Raw genomic sequence first — 16,439 nt, 5'->3', positions numbered from 1 at the left:
ACTCAGCTACGTAGTGACAGAACTTGGAAGTTTTCAACCTAGGAATGTGAGCCTTAAAAACAACTGAGGATTTGTTGCTTCATGAGGCCCCTGAGGCATTATCCTGTTTGGTTTGGAGCTATTTGATCTGAAGGCAAATGTGAAAGTGTGTGAAGCAGGAATGTAAATAAAGGAGAACTCAAATAGAGAGGAGTCCTTCCAGTAGAGAACAGGAAAGCACCTGAACGCCGAGGGAAAAGATACTGAGAAGGGGTTTCATCCCCAGGAAGACACTGGGGAAGGAGTTTGACAGGAAATTGGAGACTGGAGGGTTGGAGGTGGAGTTTGGAATTCTGATGTCAACATTTTCCCTCACCCTCTGGGCCTTGTCCAGGTCCCACACCCTTATGCTGGCTCTGACAGGTTTTTTAGAGCAAGAAAAAGAGCAAAATAGAAGAACAAAAATAAGGCAGCCCCTACCTTACACTGAGGCGATGGGAGTTACAAAGATCTCTCTGTTGAATAGATCTTAGAACAGAACATTTCTCCCATAGAGGACTAGTGTTAAGATAAGGGGAAGGTTCTCACAGCCCTCAGAAGCCTAATTAACTCATAATGTTCTGGAAATAGCATCAGTAACAATATATCTCAATACAGTTAAAATTTATTGAGCCCCTTCTCTGGAGCGGTAACTGTGGAAAGTATTGGAGGTTTCAGGAGCTGTGAATGACTTCCTCTGACTTTGGAAAATTGTCAGCTTTGTGATGATTCAGATACTTTGGGGCACTGGCCCCTCATCTCGGCCACAGAAAGGTGTGTGTCAGTGCCTGGGACAGACTGACCTTCCTTCCTCTTGTTCCCTTTTCTCACCCTCCTATTTGCAGCTACTTCTTCAACTGAGTGTAACCACTAGCGTTTAGGTTCCTGCCAAGAAGAAAATTGGCTTGCCCAATACACTGGAGTTGAAGCCTTGAGTTTGACTATTAAATAGCCATGTGCCCATGATAAAGTCACATAGCATCTCTGAAACTAAGGAATAAATCACAGCCTCCTTGGTTACTTCACAAGGGTCTTGGGGAGTATTAAATTATACGTATGTGTTTTTGCATTACATAATGCAAAAAACTGTGCTGCTCCTCATAGAGTTGATTAGCTGGAGGGGCCTTAGAAGATCCCCTATTTCCCCCTCTATGTCATGCCCTCTTTTAAGCATTTCACATATATTAAATCATTTAATCTGAAGAGTAGCCCAATGGGGTAGGTACTATTATGTCCTCATTTCACACATGAGGAACAGAGAAGTTAAGTGACTTGTCCAGGGTCACACAGTAAGTGGCAGAGCTGAGAATAAAGGCAGAAGTCAGGCTCCAGAGCCTTGTGAATCACCGAATCAAGCTGCCTTCTGTGTGCTTCATTAGAACCATCTGGATACTCTTCTGGGGGCACCGAACAGAATTACAATTGCTTGCCTTTGTGATAAATAAGCTACTGGAAGGCAGGGACTGTATCTCATTCACACACACACACACACACACACACACAATTTGCACAGTGCCTGCCATGTGGTTGGAGCTCGGCAGTAAACATTTTTTGAATGAATAAATGAATAAATGTCCTCTAGGGAGATATACAGGAAGTCTGATACTTGTGCATCCACTGTGTTCTTCCTTCATCTTTTCTTGGCTAACTATGCTCATTTCCTTCAACCATTTCCAATAGGAGATAGTTTGGCATTTCTCACTGTCCTTATTGCCCTCCTTTGTACTTTGTCAACTTCAACAATGACCCATCTACAGTAAATGGCTAGGGTGTGAACATTGTACTTGGAGAAGAGTCTGACCAGTGCTGGGTCCAATATTACTCTCCCTTCCTGTCCCCACGGTATATGCTCCATATCCATAACTCAGGAGACCACTCCTGCCCATGAACTATTTGTATGCCAGGAACTATTTGTAGGGCAGGTTCTTGACAATGAAACCAAGTATCCAAGGTGACCCTTAGGCCTTTACTAGTGGTCTAGGCAGGTTAGAGGAATCCATTAAACTCTTCCTCTACTTCCCCTTCCCTCCCATCTCTTCCCCTCCTCCCCTGCCCCACCCATTTCCTTCCCTTCTTTTGTTGGAGTAAACAGATTCCCTAAGATCTTAAGTGGAAGAAAACAGGTTATGGTTGATGAGGGCTGTGGTGCAGGAAACTGCATCTTTCAATCTGGAATCCAGAGAATTTGTCAGTTTTGTTTCGTGTTAGTTACAGTTAGTTTTCTTGTAAGAAAAAAAGGTATCAGCATCCCTGGCCTCACATGTTAAACTACTTAAGGGGATGGTGGGACAAGATGCTTGAATTTGGACAAGTTTTAAAAAATTCTGTACTAAAATGGACAAAAATGTTTGCAGAGTGTCTGTGGGGCTCCTGACATTGGGGAAATGCAGACCTTGGTTCTTATCAGATTAAGAAACTGACGAAAAGCGAGACTATTAGATAAAATGGCAATCAAACGCACAATAAATTCTCTATTTCAGCCAGGGTTTTCATATTTAGTTCTTTTGGTTAGAGACGCCTTTGGTGAACCACGTGCCCCACTGGACACTCGGAGCTCTGTTCGCTGAGTCGAGGTTAGCGCATCTGGTCCGCAGAGTTATTCCCCTGCGGGTCCGCGATCCAATTGCTGGGGGGCGGAGCCACGCCGTGGGAGCGCGCGCCCGAGGCGTCGTCGGCGGGTGGAAGTGGAGGAAGTAAGGCAGCCAGGGCGCGCGCGAGGCCTCACGTACGCGCGCCCACACGCCTGCCCTCGCTCCCGGGAAGTCTCGCGATACCTTAGCCTGCTGCTCCCGCTGCGGGTGGCTCTGGCTGTTGCTGTGGTTGCCGGAGTTGCTGCTGCGGCGGCGGTGGCGGCGGAGGCGGTGGTGGTGCTGGTGGTATCGGCCCTTGGGCGGATGTTGACATTGTGTTGTTGTTATTGCTGACGGTAATGGCGGCGACGGCGACGGCCGGGACCCCATCTCCTGTGTAGTCGGAGCGGAGACAGCCAAGAGCCAACTCCGCGGCCTCTGAGCCCGCGGCAGCGACTCCCCTCAGCCTCCGCCGCCTCGCCAGCCCATACCCCAACCCCAGCCCCTGGAGTCAGGTCCCCTTGGGCAGGGGGCCTCGGAGGCTCAGGATGGCGGATTTCGACGAGATCTATGAGGAGGAGGAGGACGAGGAGCGGGCCCTGGAGGAGCAGCTGCTCAAGTACTCTCCGGACCCGGTGGTGGTCCGCGGCTCTGGTCACGTCACCGTGTAAGGCCCGGAGGAGGGCGAGGGAGAGGACGGGAGGTTCAGGGCTGGGCCGGGCCCCCCCTTACTCCTCGGGAGCCCTCTTTCCCCGCAGTCCGTCTTGTGTCGGGGGCCTTCGGGAAAGTAGGCGACCAGGAAGTGAGAACTTGCTTTATTTTCATATGTTTCGGTCTCGGAAGGGGATAGACCCTGCGCTTCCTCCCCACACACCTTTTAGCAGGCCCTACAGGCCTGGAGCGATGTGACGGATCTCAGAAGCAGAGGGTTTTCTCGAGGGTCTGCCCTGCGGGACACCCCTCCAGCTTCGGGATGGAAATACACGTATTCATGAGGTCCCTCCCCCTTGTTTTTTCATCTAGTTAACCTGTAGTTCTCTCTCCTTGTCTGGGCCTTTGAGTCTAGTGACATATGGCTCCGAGGACAGATCTGGGCCGTGTGAGACCCCAGTGACAATCGGTAATGACTTTCGGTTCACTGTCATTGTGTCTGTATTTCACGCATACTCGCAGGTCTTCCCAGTTTCTTGCAGAGTCAGTTTCTGCGGAACTAATGCAAGTTCCTGTAATTGTATAGAATAAAAACGTATAGATCAACATATATTTTAAGACATGCAGAACGATATATGTCTACAACTGATTTTTTTTTTTTTAAATCTACGTGGTGGACACACTGCTCAGGTTACTGAGGGTTCTCTGTAATCTAAGTCCCTCCTTGGCGTATGAACTCTGGGATGACTTCTTCGTTTGATAAGGGTTCCTGTAAGTCTGATTAACATAATTTAAAAGTCTGATATCTAAACAATATGGAATGAGAGCCTTCCGAAAGGTCATGACTAATAAAGGAATGTGAAGATTTCAATCAAATAATGAGCTACCCGGAAGCAGGAAGTTTTGTAATGTTTCTCCAAAAGTCCAGAGTTTTGTACAACTTGGACTGTTTATACTCTTCTTCAGTTTAGATCTCTTGTTTAAATCATAGATCAGACTTCCATGCTTGTGAGATATCTCAGTTCACGTTTTTAGTAACATAAAAGGACCAGCAAATGGAGACTGTTAACAGTTTTCATTATATTTTGGTTTAGGGTGAGTGGGATGTGCAATGAATAGCTTTTAGTGAAACAGGAAGACTTCTCATATGAGATTGTCATCAAAATCCTTGCATTTTTCAATCCATGGTATGACCAGCCATATTGTTGTTTGGGTATGCTTATATAATGTTTTGATTTCTTTAGCACCTGTTAGTTTATATTCAGGTGACTTAACAGGGTAAAAACACTGCATAATCGCTGTCACAGCGCCATGAAAAGACAATGGAATTTATCACCACAATAACAGTTATTCAGTGTTTTAACTGTCATCACCAGCAGAATTAAGAATTATAACCAAATGTCATGGATATTAAATCTTTCTTTAACATATTTCACAGACTTTTTTAGTCTTATAGCCTGCCATTTAATTTTTAATTTGACTCTTAGGGCAGTTTTACATTATTTTAAACCTAAGGAGTATATGGGTGCTTAAAGGGATTTTCAGACTTTTTCATGCTGTCTGCCCACCCTTCCCCCTACATTCCTCATGTCAAAGCAAAGCTGGCAAGATTTTATTTATAAAGGTGTAGCTATAGTTGTAATGTTTCCTCCGTTTAAGGAAGAGAAAAGCTAAGCACTTTGTTAGGTAAATGGAAAATATAATAGGCAAAGGATTCAGAACCAAATCGATGATCAGTAAATATGATTGTAGTTGACTACTTGGAGAGGTTAACAGGTTGGGAGAGAAGGTTCTCAATCTTAGCTACCCAGTAGCATTACCTGGGTAATTCTTTAAAAAATATCCCTGCCTTTGCCCCAGACCAAGCCAATTGAATGCCAAGTATCTGAGTGAGAGTCCCAGGCATGGATAGTTTTTTTTCCTTTTCTTTATTAAAGTTTATAGGGGTGACAATGTTAGTAAAGTTACATAGGTTTCAAGTGTACAATTCTGTAATATGGATAGTTTTTTTAAAAAGTCCCTCTAGTGAATCTTTTGTGTAGCCAGGATTGCAAACCACTATTGCAGAGTAGTATGAGGAGGAACTATATGCCACCACTGGTGGCATACTGGTTAATAGTATTCCTTTCTATATTGAGAGTTAATATTTCTGTGATTTCTCTCAACCAGTTACCTCTCTTCCTGTTACCTTGGTTCTAGGCTCTGGGCTGAAATCTAGTCTGCCGCTTCTTGGGTAAATTATTTATCTATGTCTCTTCAGTTAAGATAGGGATGGTTATAGTCCCTAACTTTTTTTTTTTTTTTAAGATTTTTTTTATTGGGGAAGGGGAACAGGACTTTAAGGGGAACAGGATTTTATTGGGGAACAGTGTGTACTTCCAGGACTTTTTTTTTCCCCCAAGTCAAGTTGTTGTCCTTTCAGTCTTAGTTGTGGAGGGTGCCGTTCAGCTTCAAGTTGTCATTTCAGTCTTAGTTGTGGAGGGTGCAGCTCAGCTCCAAGTCCAGTTGCCATTGCTAGTTGCAGGAGGCGCAGCCCACCATCCTTTGCGGGAATCGAGGAATCGAACTGGCAGCCTTGTGGTTGAGAGCCCACTGGCCCATGTGGGAATCGAACCGGCAGCCTTCGGAGTTAGGAGCATGGAGCCACCAGGCTGGCCCCCAGTCCCTAACTTTTAAGATTATTAAATGAGACAGTATATGCAAAGAATTCATCACATTGGGTGGTACTATGCTGAATAAATACTAGCTTTTATTCATTATCCCCTGCACATACAGTGTTCGACTTTGAGAAACGCAGGGGTAAAGCACAGTGCTAAGAAATCTGACCTGCCATTCTCAAACCTAACAGATTCACTTTAGTCTTATTTTTCCATTTCTAAACAATTTGTCTGATGTGAAATTACTATGTGAAGTATTTCAATGAGAATTAATCACCTTTCTGCATTGAAAACCTAAGCCTGTTTTGTGGTGACATAGATAAGCATAGTAATAGTATTACACAACTTTTTTTGCATGACTGTCATGCGTACTTCACAGGCATGCTATACCAATGGTAGCCCAGTTAGCACCTATAAAGGTTTTTGAAATTAGTGCTTACACTGTTCTTGTCTTTAAATATAAATGGGAAGAGTTGTTAAAAGTTATAGTAAGACTGATGAAGCTTATCACTGCTGCTGGGTCCCCCCTCCTTTTTCTTTTTCTTTTTTTTTTACACTAAGAAGATGTTTAGAGCAGTCTTCCCCTACCAGTTTGAAAGTAAATGATAGTGTAAACTGAATCATCTGTAATCCAGATCAGTCTGAAAAGATATAGATCCATCCATATGTGTTTTTCATAGATTTCACTTTTGAGTAGACCTTTCTCCTCTCCCCTACTACTGTAATATGTCATATTACAGTATTATTTTTATTTTAGAAATCATTCTCATATGACATGATTTAGCATGTCATTATAGTGATGTGAAAAAGTAAGTTACTTTCCATTTTCTACTATACAGACAGGTCTTGGTTAGTTTGGGGGCATAATCAGACTTTTGGGACATAAATATGTAAAAGGTATAACTTGTCTAAACAGTCTCATGTAGTTTTGAATACAAATATTTTCATATTGACCCTAAATCAGACTTATACTTCCATCATGATCACTATTCTTTATTCACATTTTCCTGGATGAATATAATAATTTTCTTCATTGTTAGCTTTGCATGTAGCGCTATGGAACAAGATGGCAACTGTAACGGAGAAATTTTGTGCAGAAGCGTATTTTGAGAAAAAGTGGTATTTGAAGGAAGAGAGGGAAATAATAAGTTCCTTTTATTGCATAATATTTATGTACATGTAATTTAAAAGACTTGAGCTCACGCTTCAATTATAAGTAGATTTCCTGTTTATGTGTGTGTGGCAGGAGAGGGTTCTCATTTTATTATGTAATGAAGATGAGGAATAAAGTGAGGAACTTATTAGGTAGTATTGGCCAGATTGGTGGTTTAAAATTATGGAGTTCTTTACCCCTCTACATTTGTACAAAACATAATGATCATTTGTTGAAGACTTTGATTTTTCACAATGATGATAGTACTAAAGGATGTGAATTGAAAAATTAGAATTTGAAACTCGTTTTAGGCCAGTATTCCCTAGCTGATTCATCATTATAACTGACTCTATTTGCTCCTGTCTTGCTTCATTCCCTTTTATCTCAGAATCAAATTTGGGGCTTTCCTAAATCATGCATTATCTTTGACTTCTAACTTAAGCCCTGTAATAGAGCTGAGTTATTTTACTGTTTATTTCTAATTTTCTTTTCTAATTTCATTAAGTTATCATGTCTTTATGCCTTCACTTTCTTCTGAGGCATAATCTTCCAAATAGTGCCACAGATAATTCCTTATCCTTCAGCATCAGTTTTCATCAGTGGCTGTGGGGACATCACTTTGTCTTCATCTTAGGTATGCTGTGGAAAATTGAAAAGTTTAGAAATGTGACTTGAAATGAAAAGAATTTGGAAACTGCTTTGGGGTACAATAGGATCTTTACATAGGAGACATCACAAGAGCCCCTTAGTATTTATTGAGTTTTCTAATGGTAGAGTCAATGAATAATTGTCTGTCTTGAAGTGTATCAGTATTTCAAGACTGCTACTAGATGTGGTTAGCAGCAAGAGAAAGCATGATTTGCTCAAATAACAGAATCACTTCAATTAAACAATGTTTAACTTTATAACTCCCCCCTTCTCCCTGCTATGCAGCATAATATATGACATGTTCCATTTTTAAAAATTAACCTTTTTGTTTTGAGATTTTTTGAGACCTTGTTGATATCTTTCTTTAATTTAGTTTTAAATTTTTATTAAATTTATTGGGGTGACATTGGTTAGTAAAATTATATAGGTTTTAAGTGTACATTTCTATATTACATCATCTATATATTACATTGTGTATTCGCCACCCAGAGTAGATATTTCTACATAAGGCTGTAAAATTCTTTGAGGGCAGGGATTGTGCTTATTGGTCTTCATTTCTCCACTACTTAATATGCTGTCTAGAATATTATGGGTCCTGAAATGTTCTCTAAATAAATGAGGTAATTGCATACATTTTTGGATCTTGTCAGAATTGCCAAAGGAATAACTTTCTTCCTTTCTGTACCTCCTAAAGAAGGCAAATAATACTTTACAGTTGAATTTACAAAATCACATTCAAAAGGTAAATGGCTCCTCTTTTTTTTTTTTAAACAAAGTTTGGTAATTATGAGGAAATTGTATATTAAGGTAGACATTTTTTCCCCAGAGATTTTTCTTAGTCCTTATAATTTGAAATGAAATTACTTTGATTTATAATATAGCATTGAACATATCTTTGATAATACAAAGAAAAAAATGCTAAACATCTTAATTAGACCGACTACCAAAACTCCTCAATGGGTGAACTTTCTTGAAGAAATGAGAGATATGATAGTAAACTGAAATTTCAAAATTTTACTGTATTTGAATTTGAAATTTGCATGGTGTTTCAGTCAAAACAGTTTCAGTGTTGGATTTTTGCCTACCAACAGATGTGAAATTAACTAGTACTTAAAATTTTATGTGCCTAGTTGAGTGGAATACAGGGACTGTGATAAGAAGTAAATTATATGAAATTACTTATGATGGTTAATAATCAAGTATTATTCTAAGTAACAATATTACTCTGAAGAATAATTTTAATATGAGAACTGCTCTTGAATTCCAAACTGATTTGATATTCCTAGCAGGTTAAAGGGCAGGATATTAAACCAACTATATATTCAGAAGGGACCCCTTTAAGTCTCTGTAGTATCTATGTTTGGTTTAGCTTTCTAATCTATAAAGCTAAGATTTCATTCTCAATAAAATTAAGCTTTAAATATAACAAGTGGCAACGGATGCTCTTAGGTTTACTTCTCTAGTATCTTCTATGTAAGATTTTTTTTTTGGTGAGTTTTCATAATTTGTTTCAGAATCCATTTTTAAAATCAGATCTTAACACCAGTGTTTCCGTGTTCATACAGTCTAGTTTAATCCCAATGCAAAGTTTCTTAAACTTGCCTGATTATCAGCATTATGAGGGCATTTAAAAAAATACACATTTTAGGTTCTTACCCCAGACATCCCCAATCAAAATATTTAGAGGAACAGTCTAGAAATTTTTATTAATAAGAGCTTAGGTGATTCTCATATCAGACACTTTTGGAAAGCAATGGATGGTACTGTGGAAAGAGTGTGGTCTTTGATGTCAAGCAGATTGGTTTCAATTTTCATATACTGCCTAACTGTAACCATTAGCTTTTCTGAACTTCAGTTTCCTCATCTGCAACAGGGATAATATCTATCTCAGAGATTTAGGTGTGAGAGTCAGAAGTAATTTATCTAATGATCTAGACCTATAGAAGGCATTCAGCAAATTATTACTTATATTTTGATGTTTATTCATGAACATTTTTTGGTTAATCTTTTACCATTTTCTTGGAAATCAGTCTAAAAAGAGACATATGTTTTCCTGTTTTAAAACAAGATCCTGAGCATAAATCAGAATTATCTGATTGAGTAGAGGAAACATTTAGTCAAAAGTAGATATTATCAGGTTGGTACACAGTGATTTTCTTAGAGGATGTTAAGATATTTTGGGGTTTAAGGACTTTCTCTAAATATTAGTCTCTTTTAAATTGCATGTGTGGGCTTTTACTTTCTGTTTACCTTTTTTTCTTTCTGTCTAACTGATCAGCTTTAGGTTGGAAATGAGACAAGTAACCTTATTCGAACTAGTATGTATAAAGTAAGAGAAGTTGGTTCTAATGCTGGATTTAGATGCTTGAATTTTATTAGGTGGGTTTTAAGATATTTGTTTCATCAGAGTATTTCTTTTTTGCCCAATCCTTCATTATCAGCTGTCATACTGAGGTTTTCTGATAAGTAATTTAACAGCTAATTATTAAATTTTGTGGTAGGTACTATGTGATGCTCTCGGTGTATAGTTCTGAATGAAACGCACATAGCTCCTTTGCCCTCATGGAGCTTATAGCTAATACACAAATTACGTCTTGGAAAATTGCTGTGAAGGAGATAGATAGAGTGCTGTGATTGAAAATAATGTGATTAGGGTGAACCTCTCTGAGGAGGTAACATTTAAATAGGGTGGAAGAGTCCTGTGAAGAGCACCCCAGGTCTGGAGAACAGCAAAATAAGCTTGGTTTGCCTCAGAAACTGAAAGGCTACTTGGTATTGTGGCTAGTCTGTGCCTTGAAATGAGGTTGGTGAGCTCAGTAAAAGGGGGGCCAGAAAAGATTATGGAGGGATTAGGCTGAAACTGGGGAGAGTAGTTAGTAGGCTGTGGGAACACTCTAGATGAGAGATGATAATGGCCTGATCGAGGGGGATGGTCTTTAGATAAAGGAGGTATTACAGTCCTGGCTATAAGCCATCAAGTTTCACAACTTTCCTATGAAATATGGAAATCTATGGAAAAACATAGTAAATGTCCACTTTCGCCATCTCATTCCTCAGTTGTGGTTTTGTTTGTTTGTTTTACTTTTGTTTTTGTTTTGGCTTTGTGGAGGGTGAGTTCAAAGAAGTGTGTCTGCCCTTACTGTTGACTGGAGACTGTCTTGATGACATACCTGCATTTCCTGTTCTGCTGCCACAGGGCAGCTAGTATGCCAAGAGAACTGCATGTGCCAGAAGTGGACAGGGGCTTTCCCACTAGATCGTAGATTTTGAAGTGAGGACCTTTCTAAAGTGGTATCTTTAGTTACAAGATGTATGGTGTTTGACCGTGATCTCTTCATTAGATTTGAGGAAAAGATGGTGTTTTTTACATGGTTACACTTAAAACTGAATTAAATTGAATACAAGAGCTAAAATTTTCTCACAAAGTCCTGGAAAAAAGATTTTTTTCTTAAGCTTTACCATCCTACCATCTAGTCAGTGAAGTTTACTTAGGGTAGAGTTGGTTGGATTTTGAGGTAACCTCCCTTTGTTATTTTGATAAGAAGTGAATGTGTGTGTGTATTTAATTTTACAAGCATATATATACATACTTCCTGCAAGAGCTCCTTGTTTATTGTCTTTGACCTTGAATTGTAGTTACAGTGGAGTCCTTGGTTAGTCGAGTGAAGGAGTTCCTATGTACCCAGCCTTCTCTGCCCTTTCTAAATTATTCAATTATAAGTGTTACTTGAAATTGCTATTTTTTTAGTCTATACTATAAACCAGTTCAACAATTTAGTATTTCTTAAACGAACATAATGTTCATAAGATTTATATAAGTTTGAAGAATTTTTAAAATATGTATAAATTAGATATACAAAGTTTTTTAAAAAAAGTCTAGTACAGATAGTTTAAAGTAGTTGTGTTAGAGTTTGAATTCCTGTATCATCAGAAGTTAATACTGTGAAGTTTAATCAGCATATTTACATAAGTTCTCTGTTTTACCATATATGTAATCATTTGTTAATAATTAAAAATATAATTTTAATAATTGAAAACTAGTAAAATTCTAATGCTAGAATATTATAGAACTGTGTATAGTGATGAGATGTAGGATAGTGTGAATGTAATACATGATTGAAATAATTAAGTCTTTAATTTCAAGTGTTTATAAATGAGATTGTACTGTCACAGAGCCAGATGAACCTAAACGTTCAGATTTTGGTCACACAGTTTAAATTTTTAGACTTATTCTGAGACTCATATATATATATATATATGTCTCCTACTGCAGGGGTTCTGTTATCTTCTGGGAAAACAGTACACTTTTGGTTCCAGCCCTTCCTCTTTGAGCCACATTGATATTCAGATGTATATTAAGGCAGCCAGATTCATTTAAAATGTGATTTTTATGCATTAAAAATTTTAAATCCTATAGTTGTAACTTTAACTTCCCAAATAGTTAAAAAGCTTATTCTACTGAGCTCATAGTTCAGCATGAGGAAATAAGTGCTGTTGCCATCTATGTAACCCATGTGTTCAGTGTGAATTTGAAATTTCTAGTTCATATGTTCATAGGTCTTGTGATATCTATAGGAAGACAACGTTTTGTGAGTCTATAGATTTGTACAGGTTGAATGTTTCAGAATCCAAAATATCCACAACTGTATTCATAATCTTCTCCCCAAATCAGGTCAACTGCAGCCTTCCCGTGCTCCTTGTATGGCAGACCTGGCATCCTACTTGCTTAGTTTAAAAAATATTTACCACATCCTTGATACCCCTCTCTGTTTCACTGGATTCAGTCTATCAAGAAATGAATCCGTCCAGTTAACCCTGAAATACCCTATATTCAAAGCATCTCCACTGCTGGTGTGAGTTGTCGTTACCTCTCTTGTGCCTCACACTTAATGCTTGCTTCTCCCTCCTTCCACCTTTTCTTAACTTTTATAAGTACACCTGCCACAGTGATCCTTTTAAAACATAAATCAGGTCATCTCTCTATTCTGTATCAAGCCTCCCTAAAGCACCCCATTTTCAGAGTTAAAGTCCCTTTTAATGGCCTGCAAGACCCTACCACATCATTACTTCTCTGACTGCTTTTCTCCTATTCCTTCCCTTGTCTCTGGCTTAGGGTTTCTACACTGGCTGGTTCCACTTCTTGCCAGATATCCAAATGGCTATCTCCTACATGTTCTTCAAATCTTTCGCAATTGTCTTTTTTATCAGTCCTACCCTCCGCTCTATTTAAAATTAAATTCATCTACCTACCCTTTATTCTGTGCTACCTTTTTCTTTTTTCATAGTGTTTCCTCTGTCAGAACATGAGATGTGGCAGACTTGATAAAGGGTACACACTTTTGACAACCTTCTCTTTTTTTATTTTTTTTTCAACCGACAACCTTATCTTTTGCAAAGAGAAAAACTATCAAACTTTTTTGACAAGAATAAAGTTTTAAAGCTTTCTTCCTGTATTACAGCAGTTGTCCCATCTATAAAATGTGAACCTAGTAGACCTTGCTAATTTTTTTTTTTTCTTAAAAACTTTGAGACAGTATTTGACCTTTGGGCCAAATATGACCCTGAGAAGCCTGTTGTCTTATCTGAGGCAAATAAAACCAGAAGGAAGATTTGCTTTCTGAAGATAATATACCTAGTTGATGTCTGAACCAGGATTAGAATTCAGGCATTGTGTTGCTCTTCCATCTTCACCACAGTAACTTCTTTGTGCTTTTCAACCTTTGTCTTACTTGGCCTAATGCTTGCCCATATTAGCTATGAACTCTTTTAAAATTGCCTGGCTTTCCTGAACCCAGCAGCCTTCTGTGTGCCCTGTTTCGTCTATACCAGCCCCTGACCTTGAAGGGGATGATAAAAAGTTGGAAAAATCTTTGACAGTTAACATTAGCCAATTTGATCATTGGCCATTTGCTGTGTTGTCTGAAGATGATATTTATGAAGTCATGGAGATCTAGACATTCTCTAATTTATCAAGTTATCCATAGTGGATATTAAATGATAATATTGCCCACTTTATTAGAAGGATTATAACCATAATAAAAACACAGCAGACATTTATGTTGTTTTATAATAATAAAAGCAGTTACACAACATACAGGGTTTATGCTTTATGTATGTGAACTCGTTTAATGAGTTAGGTCAGTTATTATCCCTGGTGTATGAATTAGGGAACTGAGGCTCAGAAAAGGTAACTAACTTAACTCAAAGCGACACATCTGGTAAATGGTAGTGTTAAGATTACATTCCAGCCAGTCTGGCTCCAGAATCTGCTTGCTTAATTGATTCTTTTGTTTTATTGAACCAAAGCAACAAAGTTATTGATCTCTGTAGTATTCATCAACACAAACATTTAGAACAAAATTCTATATATTTTGGGATTGTAGGCACAAATGTGAAAAGCTTAAAAACATTTTTTTCTAGCTTCATATGAGAATGTTAACATTTGTTTTGTATTATTTTTAATTATAATTTCTGTTTGATGGAAAATGTTTTTTTCCTTCAATTCTCAAATATTTTCTCAATTTAGAAGTTGCTGGTTCAAGGAGATAAACATTTTCTACCTTACAGAGAAAGTTATTAGAAGCATTGCCCTGTAGTAGAAATTGCCCTGGGTTTAGGCTCAGGAGAGTAAGGCTCTAGCCTACATCCTACATATTAAACAGCCATGAGACCCAACTCACTTGCCTTTTAGGCATCAATTTCTTTATCTATAAAATGAAATGTTTGGACTAATGACCCTTTATAGCTCTCAGATTGTGAGATTCTACTGTTGTGGAATTAGAACTTTTTCTCTTTAATTTCTAATTTTTTAAAATAATACTTAATACATATTTCAACATACTTTAAAATCCTTAAACATATACTCTGAAATATACTTTAAAACTAGTAAAATTGTCTTGAAACCTATATATGTCAATTGTGCATGTATTTCCTTAGTCTGACTTAAAAATAAAAACAAAACCCCTTTAATTATCTGTTTTTTTCTTCAGGTTTAATCCTTTTCCTAACTATAATGAAAAACATAAAGACCATTAAAAAATTGGGAAGTAGCACTTCCAGTGAAGCAGAAAATAAACCATCTATAATCACTAAGAGGCAACGGTCATTTAGTGTTTTGGTATATTTATTCCTAGTCCTTAATAAAATTTTTTTCTAGAAAGCTTTTGTTTAGTTTAAAATAGTAACATATGTTATAGAAATTTTGGAAAACATGAAAATATAAAAAATGAATTATAACCCATAATCTTATTGCCTAGGGTTAACCACTATTAATATTTTGATGTTTTTTTTTTCTGTTTTTCTGTGTGTATGTAAATAGTTTTTTAAAAACTGAGACTCTATTCATAAAGTATTTTGTATTCTACATTTTCCATTTAGCATATTGGGAATACATGCCAATATCATTATGGTTTCTTAAAAAAGCATGAAAGGAGGCTCTGTTAGATTTCATAGAACAGAACCAGCCAGGGGGCCTTAAGCAGTAGAAGTTGATTGTGAGAATGCATGGAGACTAAGGAAGACAGGACGCTTTGCCATGGTACAGCCAAGCTGCGAGGAGACTGGAATATATTGTTTTGGATATGGTGCAGCCCTGATGATGATATTTTTCTGAGCAGCATGTGTCCTTTGCTCCTTGGTCAAGTGGTCTGTCACAGTGACTTATCTACTTTCAGTTCCAGCTTCTGCTTTTGCAAGGTGAACTGGCAGACTGCTCTTCCCCTCTATCTCGTAGTTCCTGCTTACTATTGGCTGCTCACTTACTCACTTCTACTTATTTATGGCTTTATTGTATCTGGCTGCAAGCTTATTCACTCCTACTTACTTATGGCTTTACTGTAGCTCGGCTTCAGTTTAAGCTTCATGTTACCAACCATTGTCTCTTACTTTCAGGTACCTCAAGAAAGAGGGTCAGATTGAGTTAGTTAAGACTGTCCAAGTGGGGTAGAGCTGTTGGGCCCTGCCGTCCCATATGTTGTTAGCCAGCCCAGGAATTAGCTGTTCTTAAAACAGATGCCCATTTGTGGTTTAATTTTCCAGAGCATAGGGAGCTGCTAGTAAGGCAGTCAATGTTATAGTTATTCTTTAGTGCACATGGTTTTGAGCTGTGTAGTATTCTTTCAAATTGATATATTATGATTAATATAACTAGGATTTCTATTGTTTTAAAATTTTCACTGTTAAAAATAGTGCTGCAACTCAGAAGCAAGGAAAATCATCACAGAACAGAACAAGTTGAAGCAGTCAGATTCTTGGAGTTCTGTATTTAAAAGGCACAATTCACCATGAGTTCAAAATATATTTTAATTCAAAATAATAATGCATTAGTGAATTCTAAGAGACATTAATATGAGGAGATACAAGGAACGTACAATAATTAAAAGTGGATGTAAAAAGGACTGGGGATTTATATGCACTTGAACTGGAGAAAAAGTTGAAATGCGTTCAGGAAAACCATTCATCAGTGACCCCAAAATTCCCTATTTACTTATGATAAGTTATCTAGTTAATACCAAATAGAAGATTCAAATAGAAAAAAAATTATAGTGATGCATATTATAAAATACTTTTATTTACTTTGCAACTACTTACTATATCTATTGAAAAATAGATCCTATTTTAAGAAACAACAAATGAAATGAAATATCTTTAATACTCCCTTACCAAAATAATACCTCAGAATACTTGATTATTCATTAATATATCTGTGCCACTGTAATTATTTTCTTCTGATAAATTTCTAGA

General features: G+C 37.8%; 1 protein-coding gene across 1 annotated transcript in view; it reads left to right on the top strand.

Annotated features, from left to right (window-relative positions):
• The first annotated feature begins 2,779 nt into the window (after window positions 1-2,779).
• Window positions 2,780-16,439, top strand: part of CHIC2 (cysteine rich hydrophobic domain 2) — a 45,630-nt gene continuing 31,970 nt past the window's right edge. Inside the window, exon 1 of the mRNA XM_033105589.1 lies at window positions 2,780-3,255. Within this exon, the coding sequence (XP_032961480.1) occupies window positions 3,137-3,255 (119 nt within the window). The 5' untranslated portion in view covers window positions 2,780-3,136. The remainder of the gene's footprint in view (window positions 3,256-16,439) is intronic.

This window comes from Rhinolophus ferrumequinum, chromosome 5 (genome assembly GCF_004115265.2).
Source record: "Rhinolophus ferrumequinum isolate MPI-CBG mRhiFer1 chromosome 5, mRhiFer1_v1.p, whole genome shotgun sequence".
NCBI classification, from domain to species: domain Eukaryota; kingdom Metazoa; phylum Chordata; class Mammalia; order Chiroptera; family Rhinolophidae; genus Rhinolophus; species Rhinolophus ferrumequinum.
This window is presented reverse-complemented; position numbering and strand designations above follow the sequence as displayed.